Here is a 15508-nt window from a genome sequence, read left to right as displayed (position 1 = left end):
TAAAAAGAATATGTGCTTGGAAGCCGAGACTCAGAGACGCGCAGCTGCCCATAAACCGTTCTCGTTCTCATTGCAATACCTAATTCCTAATCTCCCACAGTCGAATCTTGCCTGTATCATTGCCCACCGCCAACAAATCGCTCTGCCGCCCAAATGCCACCGCCGAGATCCTGCCCAACGGCGTCTGCTCCGTGGGCCAGTTGCGGTACACGGTGCATGTGGGCAGATGGACGAGTCGTAGCGCATCCTTCTTGTGCTGGCTGCCGAAGGCCATGAGCTGGCCATCCGGTGAGAAGGTAATGTGCGTGATGGGCGTGACGAGCTGCTCAAACACACGCGCTGGCGTGGGGCGCTCCTTGATGACCAATTCGTCGTTCTTGGGCTCGATGAGTTCGTTGCGGTCGTAGATGTTGGTGATGCCGCTGTTGGAGCCGATAGCGACCCAGCGGTCGTCGCCCAGAGTGCTGGGGCCTTGGTGGCCGCCAAGGGCCAGGACAATGCCACCGACGCAGCCCTCGTCGTGCCAGACTCCGATAAACGAGCGGCTCTCCATGCTGTACTCGCCCACCTGGCCATCCTTGCCCAGGATCGTCATTCCATCTCCCGTGCTCCACCACGCAAAGTCCGCGATGCCGTTTCGGCTCGAGAGTCTTGCGGCCGCAATCCACTGCATCGAGCTGGTGTTCAACACGTTGATGATACCGCCGCCCTTCTTGGTGGAGGCAACAATGGCCATGTATCGTCCACAGGGGCTCAACTTGAACCGCTCCATGGTCTTGTGCTCGAGACGGTGGCCAAGAATCTGCGTCGTCTTCTGCACCGTTCCTGACTGGAGATCCCAATGGTGGAAGTACTTTCGGCGTCCGGCAAAGAAGATCTTGTCACCCTTGGGGTACATGAATTCTGCCCTTCGAACATCGACCTGCTTAACTTGGACGGACGTCAACTGGGGATTAGGCGTAGGGTGCGCGGCCGGCGCGATGTGGTGGAGGTACAGGATTGAGGCGGTGCTCGAGGAGAGGAGGACGGGGTATTCGGGGTGGAAGGACAGGGTCGTGACTGGAGCCTTGTGCTTGTCTGGGATTTCTCTTGTTCGCTGGATATCAATGACCTCGGGTCGTAGTCGTCGCTGCGTCGTCGATCCCGCACCGGCCAGTCGGTTGACATCGCGGAGGAACTTCTCGAGGGGTTGCGCGGAGATGTCAGAGTCCGAGTCGCTGCCAGCGCCGTCCGAAGAATCCGACGCCGCAGAAGACCGTCGCCGCCTCTTGCTTGGGCGACCCTCTGCATCTCGCGCCCACGTCGGTAGGGGGTTCAGCTGGAGATACTGCTTGCGCAGTCTCCTGCTGTACTCTGTGCCGCTGACCAGATCCTCCGCCTCGGTAATCCTTAGTTTTCGTAGCCTGGTGACGCCGGCGAGAGAGATTGCCAGCCTGTCGTCGTCGCTGTCCTCCCAGGCGGGAGCATCTCCATCCTGCGTCTTTGCCGTCTTCGCAATCTGGGCAGCGGCACCAGCAGCACCGGCGCTGGTGTCGAACATGAAGAGGTCTGCATCTTCAATATCCTCCAGTCCAGCGGTGTCTTGCTCGGCCAGCTGGAGCTCCGTGCCTTCGGGGCCTCGGCTGCTGTCGAAGAGTCCGTCGTCCTTGAACAATTGCGCCCGGAAGCTTGCCTTGTTGCCCAGGACCAGCCGCTCGAGTTCTTCCTCGTCAGAATCCTTGTCGTACAGAGCGATGGTCGGCTTGCTCTTGGGATTGTAGTCCTCGGAATCAGAGGACTCAGCCTCCGAGGAGGATCGGTCGGACATGTCTTCGTCCTGTGGCGGTGCCATTTTTGTTCGTGTCGCTGCGGGCGGAGATCTGAAGAGTTTCTGGGTGAAATTTACGTCGTTGGGAATTTTTTTGGAGGGTCACCGCAGCCTTGCATGGGTGAACGATTGCGATAGGCCCTCGCGATCAGTGGGGTGGTGGGGTCCTGGCCAATCACAGGTAGTACTGGTGGGAAGGCTGATAACCCTAACCCTGGAAATGTTCTAACCAGATGGTTGCCATTGGGTGTCTATCTCTTTACTAATTCATTACAAAGCAGCGGCAGCGCCCAATTCCTTCTCAAGTCTATTTAAATCAGGGCTTACAGCCTGATGAGACTTGAGTGTGAGCACGGCACCCTTCTGCGCCACATCGATCAAGTTCTCTACCTTGCCGCCTTGCGCTAAACCCGAAATCAGGACACCAAAGAAGGTGTCGCCAACTCCATTGACAGAGACCACATTATCGACCTTCTCTGCGGAGGGGAAGAGCCTCATATACACACCGCCCACAGTTGGGTGGTCACTCGGGGATCGCGTAAGGATGAACTCCTCGGCATCTCGATCCTTGAGGCGAGGGTCATCACGGCCGAGGACAGTGGTCAGGAGAACGCCCTGGGAGCCAAGCTTCGTGACAATGGTAGGGATGTAGGGCAGCAATTGCATGGACTGCACAGGCACACCGGCATCAGTCAGCTCCGCAGAGGTGAGCTTGACGAAGCGGTCTCTGGCGCCCGCCCTGATATTGAAGGCATCGATGACGTCGAACCACTCCGGGTCTTCGAAATACCCATTTTCGCTCGCTGCAGAGTACATGGCGGCTAGCTCGTAGCTGTTTGGCGAAGCAATGTCAACGGTGGGCTCTGGGAAGACCCGCAGGCGGGGATGACCCTTTTGGGGACAGAACAGGTTCATCGACTTCGCCGTTGATACGGGCTCGAATGCGACCTTGCAATCGTGATCTTGGCCTGCCTTCAACCATGCCCGAATATCTCTCTCACTCCAGTTGCCATCCACGACAAGCCACTCGGGCTTGGTTCCTGATACGGCAGACTTCCAGTACTCTGGGAATGAGTGGTGGGAGAATATCCCCATGTCAGCCATGGCCATGACAAGGTTCTTGTTTGCGTCATTGACGGCAACGTATTGAGCGGTGCGATTCGCGGTGTGGTATTCGTGGCCTAGCTGTCGGATGTAGGTCGTGTCTAGTCCCACAGCCTTTAGTCCGTTGAGGACTGTCGAGCCGGCTCTGTAACTCGTTGTTAGGTCGACCATCCATTCATTGTCCGGCTGGTGGCACTTACACGTCATCACCGACCATGCTACACAGCCTGACACGAGCCTGCTGGCTGACCAAGTGGGCAGCGAGGGCAACATTGTGACCGACTCCGCCAATCGACTGGCTGATGCACGACGGGTTTGAGGTATGGAGCGCAGGTGAAACTTCACCAGACTTGGGGGCGGAATAGTCACAGCTCAGGTCAATCGCTACGGATCCGGCAACAAGAATGTCCGCCTTGCTCTGGGTCTCGGGGGCAGCATCGGCCTTCTTTGGTTGGCTGGAAGCGTCCTTATTGGGCAAAACAGGGTATGGATTGCTATAGCTACAATTAGATTTACCTCCGGACCAGTCGCCATCGCACTTACGAAATCGTCACCTCCTCCGAGTCGGACGACAGCAATCGCGACAACTCGACAGCGATGTTAGTGGCCCGGGTGATGTTTGCCGTGACCAGGGCCTTGTTTGCAACGACTGCCTTGTCTCCCGTGATCTGCTTCAGCCGATTCAGGATGTAGGGAGTGTTGGCGCTGCCAGTGAAGCCCTTCTCATTGGCCTCGTTCACAGCCAACTCAATGGCAGCCTGCATCTCGAGGGCAGGAATTCCAAATTCCTCTGGAATTGGGTTTGCAAAGAGCAAGCCAGACTCGATACCGAGCCTCTCCTGGGCCAGAATGATGGCTGCGGCCTCCTTCTCGGTGTTGACAACGGAAGGGCTCTTGACGCCACTATCCCGCGCCCAGAAGGCAGGGAAGTCAACTTTGCCAGTCCTTCCATCCGCAAATGTCGATACATGGCAACCTTGGGTCTCAAGGAATTCGAGAGTACGCGGGATATCAAGGAATCCCTTGCATCCACTACTGATGACGGCGACCCGGGTGCGTCCCAGCTCAGTGAGATCCGCCGAGACGTCCATGGAGTCTTCTCCTCCGCGGTGAACACCACCGAGGCCACCGGTGCCAAACACTCGGATGCCCGCTAGTCTTGCCAGCAACATGGTGCCTGAAATGGTTGTGCCACCATGCATCTTGTGTCCAGCCAGACCCTGAATAATATCGCAAGTCAGCTTCACGGATTAAAATAGAAATAGCTAACCAATCCCCATCAAAGGCAAATCAAGTTAACAACCAATCATGTTGTATTCACGGTTCCAACAGGCATACATGTCATGCTGGAAACAAATCTCACTTACCATTCCCACGAGGTACGCGATATCCCTCCTAGATGCTTTGGCAGCATTTCCGCTTTCAATCATACGAACAATCTCCTCTGTCGTCGCGCCAACCTTGGGCACGCCATCGACAATGGCAATGATGGCGGGGACGCCACCGTGGTTCCGGACCAGATCAGAGTGCTCACGTGCCAGGTCGTTGCCCAGAGCGCCATGAGTGTAAATGGTCGACTCGAGGGCCACAACGGGCTTGTTGTTAGCGACGGCGTGAGCCACCTCGTCCGAGACCTTGAGCAGGTCCCGGATACCGGCCAGAGACGACGACGCCGAGGCACTCAACAGCCGGCGCTGAGGAGACGCGGTCCGAGTGACGGCGCTCGAGCAGCGGAAGAGGCTAGGCCCGCGGCGAGCGACGAGGCTCGAGAGCCGGTACGATGGCATCATGGTCACAGTGGGAAGTGACAGGTGTGACAGGCGTACGCGGCTGACGGGACGGTGTAAGGATGACCTGGCTTGGGGTGTTCTGGCGGGTTGGATATCGCGTGGTCAGCAGAAAACGAAGTCAACCAGGTCGCCGGGCCCCTGGGGTGACGGGACCAATTCGGGGACGGGAAATTCGGCGGGCGGTCTAGGCTGCGGTCCGTAAAGTCCGGAACGTGTACCCAGCAAAAGGCAGAAGGCCGGATTTCTAGATCGTCTTAGATTCCCACACCGATGCTCGCAGCTCGCAGGACCGTTTGATGTCTCCGACGCAAGGTGACGGGCTTCGGTCCTAACTGAGGCTAGGCTGGAACCGGCGGCTCTCTCGGTCGTCGGAGGGCGCCGTCGAAAAAGCGGAAACCTGTTCATCCAAGCTTCCAAAGTTCCCCTCTTGCGCAAGGCGTGGGCCCTCTGGCGCAGGGCCTGGAGCAGCGGGGCCTACGGGGGGGCCCACGGGGGGCTAACGGAAGGGCCACAGGCGGTGCGCTCCACTGTTCCACTGTTCTCGGCCACTGAGCCCGGGCGGCTTCCAGGTGCATTGGCGAGGTGGAGTCGCTGCCGCCACAACCGATCGATGCATCTCAAACCCAACCCACCAAGCCCACAGGAGGAGCCCACAGGAGGAGCCCACAGGAGCCCACCACACTTCTCTCACGCTGCACACCTTAATTGTCCACTGCGCCGAACTACAGCACCCTGCGGCCTCTTATGCCCGAGACCCTGCGTGCGTCACTCACCTGTTCGCACGAGGAAGAGAAGCCGTGAACCGGTTGAGTCCAAAAAAGATTCCGCCACCAGATACTACGCAGTAGATCCCTGCCTGCAGCCATGTCTTTTGTGTGTGCCTGTGCGTGTGTCAAGCCTGCGCGTTCGTCTCGTCTCATCTTGGTTCGGCTAAACCAACGTCTCATCGCTCCATGACACCTCCAAGGTCTATCCCGGGTGGAGTAACCATAACCATTGCCTTTACTTCGTCAACCAAGTTTGAGTACTCCATCATCTTTGCGTTAATGATTGCACTCAACTCGATTTATAGAATCAAATGCGAAGCAGTTCTCATTCTTTAAATGCCAAGCTGGTGTAGTCATTTAGTCCTCTCTGCCCGAAACTCCGTCTCATCTCGGTTGCGTCCACTGCCCAGAAATCCCTCTGCCCAGGGGTGTGACCACCCTCTCAGTAAACTCAGGTCGTGATTTCCGGTATCCGGTTTTATCTACGTAGGAGGATGGCATTGTGCCAACTTCTAGTCCGGTGTCTGCCTTTGGTGGTTTTCTGTCCTTCGACTCTCGTTGCGCGCCCTTTGTGTTAAACTATGGCATCGATACGCGGGCTCGTAACGGCGTTGCTGCTGGTTCAGCAAACGCTCGCCCAGAGCTTCACAATCTCCAATGGCCAGATCTTCACACCCGGCTTCGTCGTTCTCGACGCTCCTCAGCCCAATACTCCCCTGGGAGGGGGTAAGTCTCGTCCCGCCGCCGCAACACTGGCCGTGAAGTGACGGCTGACCATTTCAAAGACACTCTGCATGTAGCTATAGATGTGACTGCCAACGGCAAGCTGGCCCTGCCGCCCCACGGCGAGAATGACCCCAGCCAGATATTCAACGTCACAATGTTCCTCTACAGCTACACCACGGGTCGCAACTTCACCATCTCCAACGGCACCGCCAGCGCCAACAATGCCAGTCTCGGTGAGATCATGACTCAGGAACCGGGCAGCACGGTCAAGCACATCAACTGGGTGTGGCCGGATTGCCTAGTGGGCAATGGCGTCCCCGACGGCGACAACAGCGACAGGGGCACATACAATGTAAGGACGAACGGATCCAATGATATAGAAACACATACGAGAAGAGGAGAAGAGGCTGACTTTCCCCTCATCAAGATCTCGATCCGGCAGAACTTTCGGCTGAACGGGGAGGACCACTACACCATCTTCGATGTGCCGATCGCTGTGACCAACAGCATCGAGGAGAAAGACGACCGACCGACATGCGATTCGCTGACGAACGAGCTGCTGTCGTATGAAGAGATTGACGCGGAGACGGCGAACAAAGTAGGTGTACTTTTTGCGCCTGGCGATGCGACTGAGGTGGAGACGCCGACGGAGACGGAGATAGAGACTGCGACAGTGACGTCGAAGGAGACAGGAACGTCGATGGAAACAGGTACGTCAACGGAAACTGGGACGTCGACGGAAACTGGGACGTCGACGGAAACAGTGGCATTGCCGGAGATAGGGACGTTGACAGAACCAGGGACAGCGACGGCGACAGCGACGGAGACGGAGGGCGTGGGCTTGGGAGGTGCAGTTTCCCTCATGAATCCGGGGGTTGGCGTGTATGCGGCGGTGTTGATTAGTGCACTTCTCGTTGCCATTTAGTGAATAACCTTCGTTCTTGGATGATTGAATTCATGAAATCCAAGTCGTTATTTTTTAATCAGATTTGTTGTGGTCTCAGCATCCTGCTTTATTATCTACCTATTTTGGACCCGCTTGGGCCAGTCTGCAATAGCATCGACCTGCCACTCGGTTATCCTGCAAGCCACCATCTGTATAAATGCGGGGTTTGTCTCAACTGCAGTCTGCAGCAGCACATAGCATATAGTAGCAAGCTATATATGTATCAACAACCTAAATTCGGCACATCAATTCGACATCGCCCGCCCATCGCATTTCAACGTGTCCCTTTTGGTCAGCATGCGACTTTAGCTGGCCCAATCCACACCCGACAAGGGCCGCTAACCAATGGAGGCCACCACATCGTCTCCAACGCCAACCTGTCACAGCCCGCGTCGGTCCGCGCCCCTCCGCAACGTTTCGCTAAATTCCCCGGAGCCCCGGACATGAGCACCGGAGCGGGGTCTCTGGCCGCCCGAGGGAGGCTAGGCGAGGTAGTAATTACCTACTTGAGCGTTGTGGTGGTGTGCCGAATGAAGCTTCCCCCCTTCGACTCGGTGACGAAGAGCTTGCCTACCCCGGATTCTACCACCCCCGCACCAACCGCAGGGGAGATGGGATGCGACAGGACCTCGGCAGCAGCGCGCTGCCAGTCACAGCACATGGAGTATTGCTTCGTCGGCAATGGGAGCTCTGGGCATAGCTGTCGAGGCTCGGTGCGCTCCTAAAACAAGAGCAGCCCCCCGCGTTCGTGTTGGTGAAGCGTCGTTGCGACATCACCACCGGTCAATCAACGAGTCTGATAGCAGCCCACATTAGCTTCCCTCTCCTTGATTTTTTGCGACATCACTTACACGAATTCCCAGCACAGTCAACTATAGCACAGACTGCCGCAGGTCAATTGCCAGCATGCCGATGCACCAGGGCCTTATCCCACGCGAGGGCTTCTGCGCCGATGTTCTCGTCCGACTCATCCGCCAGACTGCCTTGAACCCGGCCTTCCTGCTCCCCCTCGTTCTCCTCGCTCGCTTCACCAAGAAGGGTGAAAACCTCTCAATCCTCCACCCCTCGGCGACTCGCCGTCTCAAGACGCTCTTCTGGCTGTCAATCGCCCGGTGGCTCAACGGCTGGGTGTCGGAGAAGGTTCGCAACAACTGGGTCAGTGACGTGTATGACTGGTCCAAGGAGATTGTCTTGGTGACGGGCGGCGCCGGAGGTATCGGAGGGCAAATCGTGAAGTTGCTGGAGGAGCATGGCGTAACTGTGGTAGTGCTCGATATTCAACCCATGTCCTTTACCGTCTGTATGTGGCTGCGGCCTTCTTCTGCACGGAGCACCCGGAGCAGCCCCACCGGGCCGGGCGTCGACGTGCTGACCGACGGGACCAATGCTAATTTCTGTGTCAACAGCGTCCAAAGTACACCATTTCGAGTGCGATATTCGATCACCCGAGAAGTTGGAAGAGGTGGCGGAAAGGATCAGAAGTCAAGTCGGACACCCGACCGTAGTCATCAATAACGCCGGAGTTGCCCGGGGTAAGACGGTCCTGGAGGCTCAACCGAGTGATATCCGATTCACCTTTGATGTCAACACGCTGGCACCTTACTGGACAGCCAAGACGTTCCTCCCCAACATGGTTACTAATAACCACGGGATGATTGTCACGGTTTCATCCTATGCGGCGTGGCTGACAATTCCTAACATGGTCGACTACGGGGCGTCTAAGGCGGGTGCCCTGGCCTTTCACGAAGGATTGTCTGCCGAGTTGACGACTCGATACAAGGCTCCCAAGGTCCGCACGGTCGTAGTGCATCCGGGTCACACCAGGACGGCGCTCTTCGCCGGCTACGACCAACAGACCGGGTTCTTGATGCCCCAACTGGAGCCCGAATCGGTGGCCGATGCTGTGGTCAAGCAGGTCCTGAGTGGACGAAGCGGGCAGGTGGTGCTCCCGGGGACCGGAACGATCCTGACAGCTCTCCGGGCCATGCCGGACTGGTATTCGATCCGTCTGAGGGCCAAGGCAGAAGTGGCCATGACAAACTTCAGGGGTCGGCAGGTGATTGAGGATGTGGATGCATCTTACTGCGAGGATGCTCAAGGTGCTAAGAGGGGCCATATTGACACGAGCGAGAGTACGGTGTTGGTCTCGGACGAGTAGAGTCTGATTAATCGTGAATAAGCTACCTATGGGATGATGATGCGGCGGTTGTTGCTTGGAAATAACGAGCTGTCGTAGGTGCGGTGGGAACGGTGTGTGGAGCATATGCCGGGAGGGATGAGGGAGGAAGAGAGGAAACTGGATGTACTATTCAGGTGTAGGCATGTAGAGTACCTCGGCATGTTCTATTGGGTGGTTTGCAAATAGCTACTGGTTGGCTGGTTGGAGGCATGGAGGGAGGCATGGAGGCATGGAGGCATGGAGGCATGGAGGCAGGCAGGGGATCAGGGTGCGTGCGTGTGTATTGGTGAGTGGACGAGCGAGGGAAGAGGATGAGGAATTGGGATTCGGATCGGGATTGGGATTGGATGGCCATGGGTTGCGTGATCTCCAGGTAGGGACCGTACGACAAGTGTGTCTAGACGCCGGTGTACGTGTATCTCGATGGAAGGAACAGGAAGGAACAAAATGAAAGAGAAAGTCTTTTTAGCCGACAGAGGAAACGATCAGGGAGCAATCTGATGATGGTGCTACCACACCCAATGCAGAGTTTTTGACAACTTACGTTTTGCCAGGTTACCCAGGCGCCATGAATCGATGAATCCGTGTGATGGCAGCGCGGTGAGTAGTAGGAATTTGGAATTTAGAAACGGGAGCCTGGGTCCCCCCGGGGGTGGGGCAGCGGAGAGGGGACCACGGGGCGGGGCCTTGGAAGGGGGGGGATAGGCGAGTGTGTGTCAGTGTGTGAGTATGTGAGTGTGTGAGTGTGTGAGTGAGAGTGTGAGTGAGTGGGCGAGTGAGGGCTGATGTTGCAAGGAAGAGGATGGGGAATGGAGCACAGATGGAGACAGACGGAGAGCATGGACCGCTTTGTGTGGAGAGACGGTAAACGTGAAGGCGAATGGGGGAATTCTGTTGGTGGCCCATGCGAAACCGTTTGTTGGCGGAGGGGCCCGTGTCAGTCAATGCCAGGCGTGCGGGACAAACCGTTGGTGCAACGTCGGTATCTGGGCTGTCGGTCTTGTTTGGGCGTGTTTTGGGTGGTGTTGGACTCGCTTGGACTCGGTCTCGGGGTGTTGCGACAATGTGTGTGAGGTGTGTGTAGTTAGTGTGCGGCTGGGAATCACCAGTGACTCTCCTACCACAGGTGGACGGGATAGGAATCGAAGAGGGCCTGGATAGGTATGGATCAAACTCAAGCCCGCCAGTCCGAGACGGAGCCGCCCCTATCCCTATCTCCGCGTCTGCATGGCCAAGCCGTTGAATGGATCGAGTAATCACTACTGCGGAAGGGAATGGTAGGCACATGTTTCGTTAGAATGGGTTGGGATGCCCGGTAGAGGTACCGGAGAGAACATGGAGTACGGAGTACCTTACTTATGGAGCGGTAGAGTGAGTACGAGAGGCGCAGTAGCGCAAGTAGACCAACAGCCAGGCGGCAAGGCGGCAAGGGAGGCACGCGTTCGGCAGGGACCCAGCTCGCCGGACCATCATGAGATGATCATCGTTCGCTGCATGTGGCGAAGGGGACTGGGGGGAAGGGGGGGGGGGTCCCATTTTCCTGTCCGCAGGCGGCAGGGTCGGTCAAAGTCAGCTTTTTCGACGCATGGCTGTAGGGTACAGAAAAAAAGGAAAAAGAGGCCGCACGCAACGCACGCACGCACGCATCTGCAGCTGGACGGAACTAACTGATTAGGTACTTTGAGCGACTGGGGACGGGGGTGGAAGCAGAGGTGGAAGGATGGAAGCAAAGGGAACGGATTGAGCCGTAGCCGCTGTGCCGGGGGTTCGTTCCCACGTACCTACAGTACCTAGTCTCTGCCGTTTGATAGCAGGGTTATGTTACTCAATGCGTATGAGAGGCATGTGGCATGTGTGTAGGTGTACATTTTCGGTTGGTTTACTTGCTTGCCTGCTTGCCTTGTTGCTTACTTGGCTCTCCTTTGTAACCTGGACGTTGACAAAAATAGCCATGGTTATCAGGGAGTTTACGTGTGGGAACAGTTGTGCTGTGATACTGGGCCTTGGCCGTCGTCTCCCCCGAAACGAGACACGATACACCGAACACGTAGGCTGAGAGAAAGCCGGCATCCCCCAGCTTCCAGACAGCTTTAGGCGCAACTGCCAGAGTTGGAGACCCACGCACGGCGGCTCGAGTTCCCCCACGCCCGCACCGTCCTGCTGGGGACCCTCCTGTTGTCTCCCACCAACCCATGGGAACGGCCGGGGAACGACCTGAGAGATGGGATGCGGATCCATCCCATCTCAACGTCCCATGCTTATAACCATGTGCGTGTAAGGTACAGTACGTGATATGCAAGGTAGACAGAAACATGGCATTGCAGTTAACTGTCGGTCCTGTATGGAGGATGGAGGGGCATGACTGGGAAGGGTCCTTGTTGGGCGTTCTGACAAGAGGAACTCTGCGAGCAAGGGACCACCATGGTGCAACCCTGGGCAGCAACCTACTACGTAGTACATAGGTAGGTAGTCCTTAGCTACCTACCAGGGACGTTTAACTGCCCATCACGGGTACGTACCGGAGTGTGAGTTTCCCATCAGCGCACCACGCCAATCCCAAGTTGTTGCGTCGCCCAGGGCTGTTGGTGTCGATGTTTAGGTTGGTAGGGAGTCAGTCTTGGTTTCTATATGCGCAACGCTAAACCAACACTGCTCCATAGGTAGGTAGGTAGGTTACAGGGAAGCCTCTCCTCCCCGTGATATCCTTTGTCAACCCCGTCTCTTCCTCCTTCTCCTTCTCACTCACTCCGTCTCCCTCTTTTTTTAACGTGTGTGTCATCTTTTTTTTTTTTAAACCCTCCCTGGGCGGCGTCTCGTTCAGTCTCGTTCTGGGGTCGACCCAACGACAGGGACCACGATGCCGACTCCAGCCAATCAAGACACGAAGCCGTCAGCGGAGCCGGACGCAGGGTGTGGCAGGGCCAGCAAAATCTCCCGCGAAATCAGCCCATTTTTGTCTCCTCATCAGGTCTGCGGCGCCTGTCCCGACCCGCCTCCGCCTGCTGGCCGACAACATGTCATGCCATTTTTTCGAGGTGACCTGCCCGAAGCCCTCGTGGCCCTGGTCGCTGCTTCCTTGCCCCCCCGACCTCCGGCTCACTGGTTCACAGGCTCGTTGGAGTCCCTGTCCACCCGTTCGCTATATCTGCCGTTGACGTCGGAATAGCTTCACGCCTGGCCCTCCCTTTCCCTCTCTTTCTTCTCCGGTCCCTCTTCTCCCCGTCGTCGCGCCTGCGTCCGCCCGTCCGCCGCCTGTTACTCGACCGCCCGCACGCCCGCGTCGCCTTGTCGCAGCCCCGCGGCTCGCCCCGTCCGCCGCCTCCTCCACCGATCCGTCGTGTCGCCCTGCCACTGTCAGTCGACCTGTCTCAACCGCCTGGTCCCAACCGCCAGCGAGCCGCCCGCCCGTCGTCTTCGCCGTCGATCCAATTCAGAAAAGACACAATCAACCAAAAACACACTCTACGCAAAGTCGGCCCTACCGCGGTCGTCTTGCTGATATCTGATACCTTCAACCGAGACCGGACCCCTACGTCCACTGCTGCTGCGGGACCTTGGACAAATCGCCCACTGATACGCTACGGCACTTCTTGACCGCGTGGACGGACCATCTTGGGCGCAATCACCTCACCTCACCTCACCTCACCTCACCTCACCTCGCCTCACCACCTCTCCTCACCTCGCTTCACCTATTGTCGCCTTTTTTTGCGACACTCTCCACGCCTTACGCAAGCAAGCCATACGCAGTCTCTCGTCATCCTCGCCCTCACCTTCGCCCCCCCCTCCATATTTCCGATCGCCCCCCCTCGTCCCACCACTCCTCGTCACTCCAAGGACGACCCTCTATCCCACCTCCCCGGATTCTGAGGTCGTCCATGGTCCTGCGAATCCCCCGCTACCTCGAAACCCGTCATGGTGCCAGGCATCGTTAAATCCGACGAATCAATGGACGACTCCAACAGCCGCGACCGCCGAGAGGGCTGGCCCGACATCTTCGACCCCCTCGCCCTTCTTCGAAACCAGCCAGAACCACCTCTAGAATGCCAGGTCTGCATTGTCGGCGCTGGTCCCGCCGGCCTGATGCTGGCCGCCAACCTGATCAGATACGGAATCAATGTCGAGGTCCTGGATGACCGGGCAGACCAAACCAGCGCGGGAAGGTAAAACCGTCCTGCTTCCCTCAGTCCACTCCGCTGGTCCCATGAACAACCCCAATTGACCTTTATGTGTGTACAGAGCCGACGGTCTGCAACCCAAGACGATCGAGACATTTAGACAGATGCGACTAGCTGAGCCGCTATTAAGGCGAGGTGTCCGAGTCTTCGACATTGCCTTTTGGCGCAGCACAGCCGACGAATCACTGCATAGACTTGGCCGCGAAGTCCACTACCCACCTATTATCGATGTCCTCGACCCTTACCTGCTCCTGGTCCACCAGGGCATGGTCGAAGGCCTCTTCATCGATGATATGAAGAAGCGTAATAAGGAGGTCCGCAGAAACATGGCCTTTGAGTCGTACAGCGTCCCCGACAGCAAACAAGGCCCTCTCCAGGTCAACTGCCGCACCAATGTCAATCAGGACAAGCGATCAGTCCTCGCGCAATACCTCATTGGATGTGAGTACTACCCAATGCTCTTACCTTCTGCCCCGCGCGTCTAGAGTCCGCGTGACTAACAATCATGACAGGTGACGGTGCGCACTCAAAGGTTCGCAAGAGCATCCCAGATGCCAAGGCTATTGGCATGTCGCAGGCCGCTATTTGGGGTGTTCTTGACGGCGAGTTGATTACCAACTTCCCTGATATCTGGTCCAAGACCCTCGTCTTCTCTCAGGAGCACGGTTCGATCCTGATCGTTCCCCGAGAGAGAAACATGACCCGTTTCTACATCGAGCTCAAGGCCGGCGCCAAGACCGATCGCCGCGAGCTTGGTCAGGAATTCATCATGAGGCGGGCCAAGCAGATCATGGCCCCCTTCGAGCTGGACTGGAAGTACATTGAGTGGTTCGGCAGATACCAGGTTGGCCAGAGAGTCGCCAGCCGTTTCGCCGACAGCCACCTCCGGGCGTTCCTTGCTGGAGACGCCAGTCACACCCACTCTCCAAAGTCGTCTCAGGGCATGAACACCTCAATGCACGACTCATGGAACCTGTCGTGGAAGCTGAACCTGGCTGTTCGAGGATTGGGCAAGCCTATCCTGCTCGAGAGCTACGAGGAGGAACGACGCAAGATTGCCCTGGACCTGGTCAACTTTGACTACGAGCATGCCAACCAGATTGCTGGTGGTGATGCCATCGCCCTGGCTGAGAACTTCCGCACCAATGTGCGCTTCATCTCCGGAATCGGTGCAGAATATGGAGAGAACGTCATCAACCGTGCTGCTTTAGGCTCTGCTCAGTTTGTCATGGGCGACGCCAAGCCTGGTTGCCTACTCCCTCCCGCCAAGGTTACTCGATACCTCGACTCAAACCCTGTTGATATCCAGCTGGACATTCCCATGCTGGGCCAGTTCCGCATCTACCTCCTCATGTGGGATGTCCAGCAGTCTGGCCCCTTCTTGGAGACCTTCTGCCAGGCTATCGCTTCCAGCAACTCCTTCATCAGCCAACTATCAGCCGCTGCAAGCACTTCCTATGCAAACCAGCCGAGGGAAGTAGACCCCGAAGACGTCTATCTCCGCCCGGAGAGGTACACTGCCGTCAGCCACCTGTTCACCTTCGCTCTAATTAGTAAGTCCCCTGCCGTAATTTCGTACTTGGCAGGACATCTGTGTACTAACTACCACTCAGCTACCATGCCCAAGACGGAAATTGAGCTTTCGGATCTCCCAATGATCCTGCAAGATAGTCGCTGGACGTTTTACCTTGACGACATTCCGGATCAAGACACTCGCGGGTCGTTGTGTACCAACAAGTGGCTCGGCAGCCTTGGACCTGGTGAAGTCGCCATCGTCAACGTTCGCCCAGACGGCTATGTTGGTTCCATCGGAAGATGGGACTCAAGTGTCGATGACTCCGGTGTTGAGGCAGCTCGATGGCTTGATGAGTATTATGACGGATTCATGCAACTCCCGACAGAGTAGGCCCACGGACAATAATGAGCTTGAAGACGACCAGCCCGTGCCCACGCACTTACTCTGTTTGGAGAATTAGCTATGGCGTCGTAGGGGAGGGACCCTTAATGGCGACAT

At 57.0% G+C, this 15508-nt stretch overlaps 4 protein-coding genes across 4 annotated transcripts; 2 read left to right on the top strand and 2 right to left on the bottom strand.

Annotated features, from left to right (window-relative positions):
* Nucleotides 1-79: 79 nt before the first annotated feature.
* Nucleotides 80-5276, bottom strand: BGZ61DRAFT_488703 (Indigoidine synthase A like protein-domain-containing protein; the record flags this gene model as incomplete). The annotated part of the gene is made up of 6 exons (XM_046250133.1): nucleotides 80-1870; nucleotides 2135-3056; nucleotides 3112-3405; nucleotides 3455-4131; nucleotides 4279-4591; nucleotides 5203-5276. 6 exons carry the CDS (start codon nucleotides 5274-5276, stop codon nucleotides 80-82), a joined length of 4071 nt encoding a protein of 1356 aa, XP_046112064.1.
* Nucleotides 5277-6049: 773 nt separating this feature from the next.
* BGZ61DRAFT_525430 (uncharacterized protein) lies at nucleotides 6050-9298 on the top strand (the record flags this gene model as incomplete). The annotated part of the gene is made up of 5 exons (XM_046252759.1): nucleotides 6050-6194; nucleotides 6254-6546; nucleotides 6622-6904; nucleotides 8009-8440; nucleotides 8547-9298. 5 exons carry the CDS (start codon nucleotides 6050-6052, stop codon nucleotides 9296-9298), a joined length of 1905 nt encoding a protein of 634 aa, XP_046112063.1.
* A 75-nt stretch (nucleotides 9299-9373) lies between these two features.
* Nucleotides 9374-9774, bottom strand: BGZ61DRAFT_12310 (uncharacterized protein). Its single transcript, XM_046237052.1, has one exon. The coding sequence runs from the start codon at nucleotides 9672-9674 to the stop codon at nucleotides 9450-9452; it is 225 nt and encodes a 74-aa protein (XP_046112062.1). The 5' UTR covers nucleotides 9675-9774; the 3' UTR covers nucleotides 9374-9449.
* A 3490-nt stretch (nucleotides 9775-13264) lies between these two features.
* BGZ61DRAFT_488701 (FAD binding domain-containing protein) lies at nucleotides 13265-15400 on the top strand (the record flags this gene model as incomplete). Its single annotated transcript, XM_046250132.1, has 4 exons — nucleotides 13265-13479; nucleotides 13556-13935; nucleotides 14007-15047; nucleotides 15108-15400. The coding sequence occupies 4 exons, from the start codon at nucleotides 13265-13267 to the stop codon at nucleotides 15398-15400; spliced, it is 1929 nt and encodes a 642-aa protein (XP_046112061.1).
* Between the last annotated feature and the right edge of the window lie 108 nt (nucleotides 15401-15508).

This window comes from Ilyonectria robusta (assembly GCF_021365365.1).
Source record: "Ilyonectria robusta strain PMI_751 chromosome Unknown BGZ61scaffold_1, whole genome shotgun sequence".
Classification (NCBI taxonomy): domain Eukaryota; kingdom Fungi; phylum Ascomycota; class Sordariomycetes; order Hypocreales; family Nectriaceae; genus Ilyonectria; species Ilyonectria robusta.
The sequence above is the reverse complement of the archived record's forward strand: the minus strand, read 5'-3'. Positions and strand labels throughout refer to the sequence as shown.

Excerpts from the sequence above, each read along its gene's own strand:
- BGZ61DRAFT_12310 (XM_046237052.1), bottom strand. The coding sequence starts at position 9,674 with ATGGCCATCCAATCCCAATCCCGATCCGAATCCCAATTCCTCATCCTC.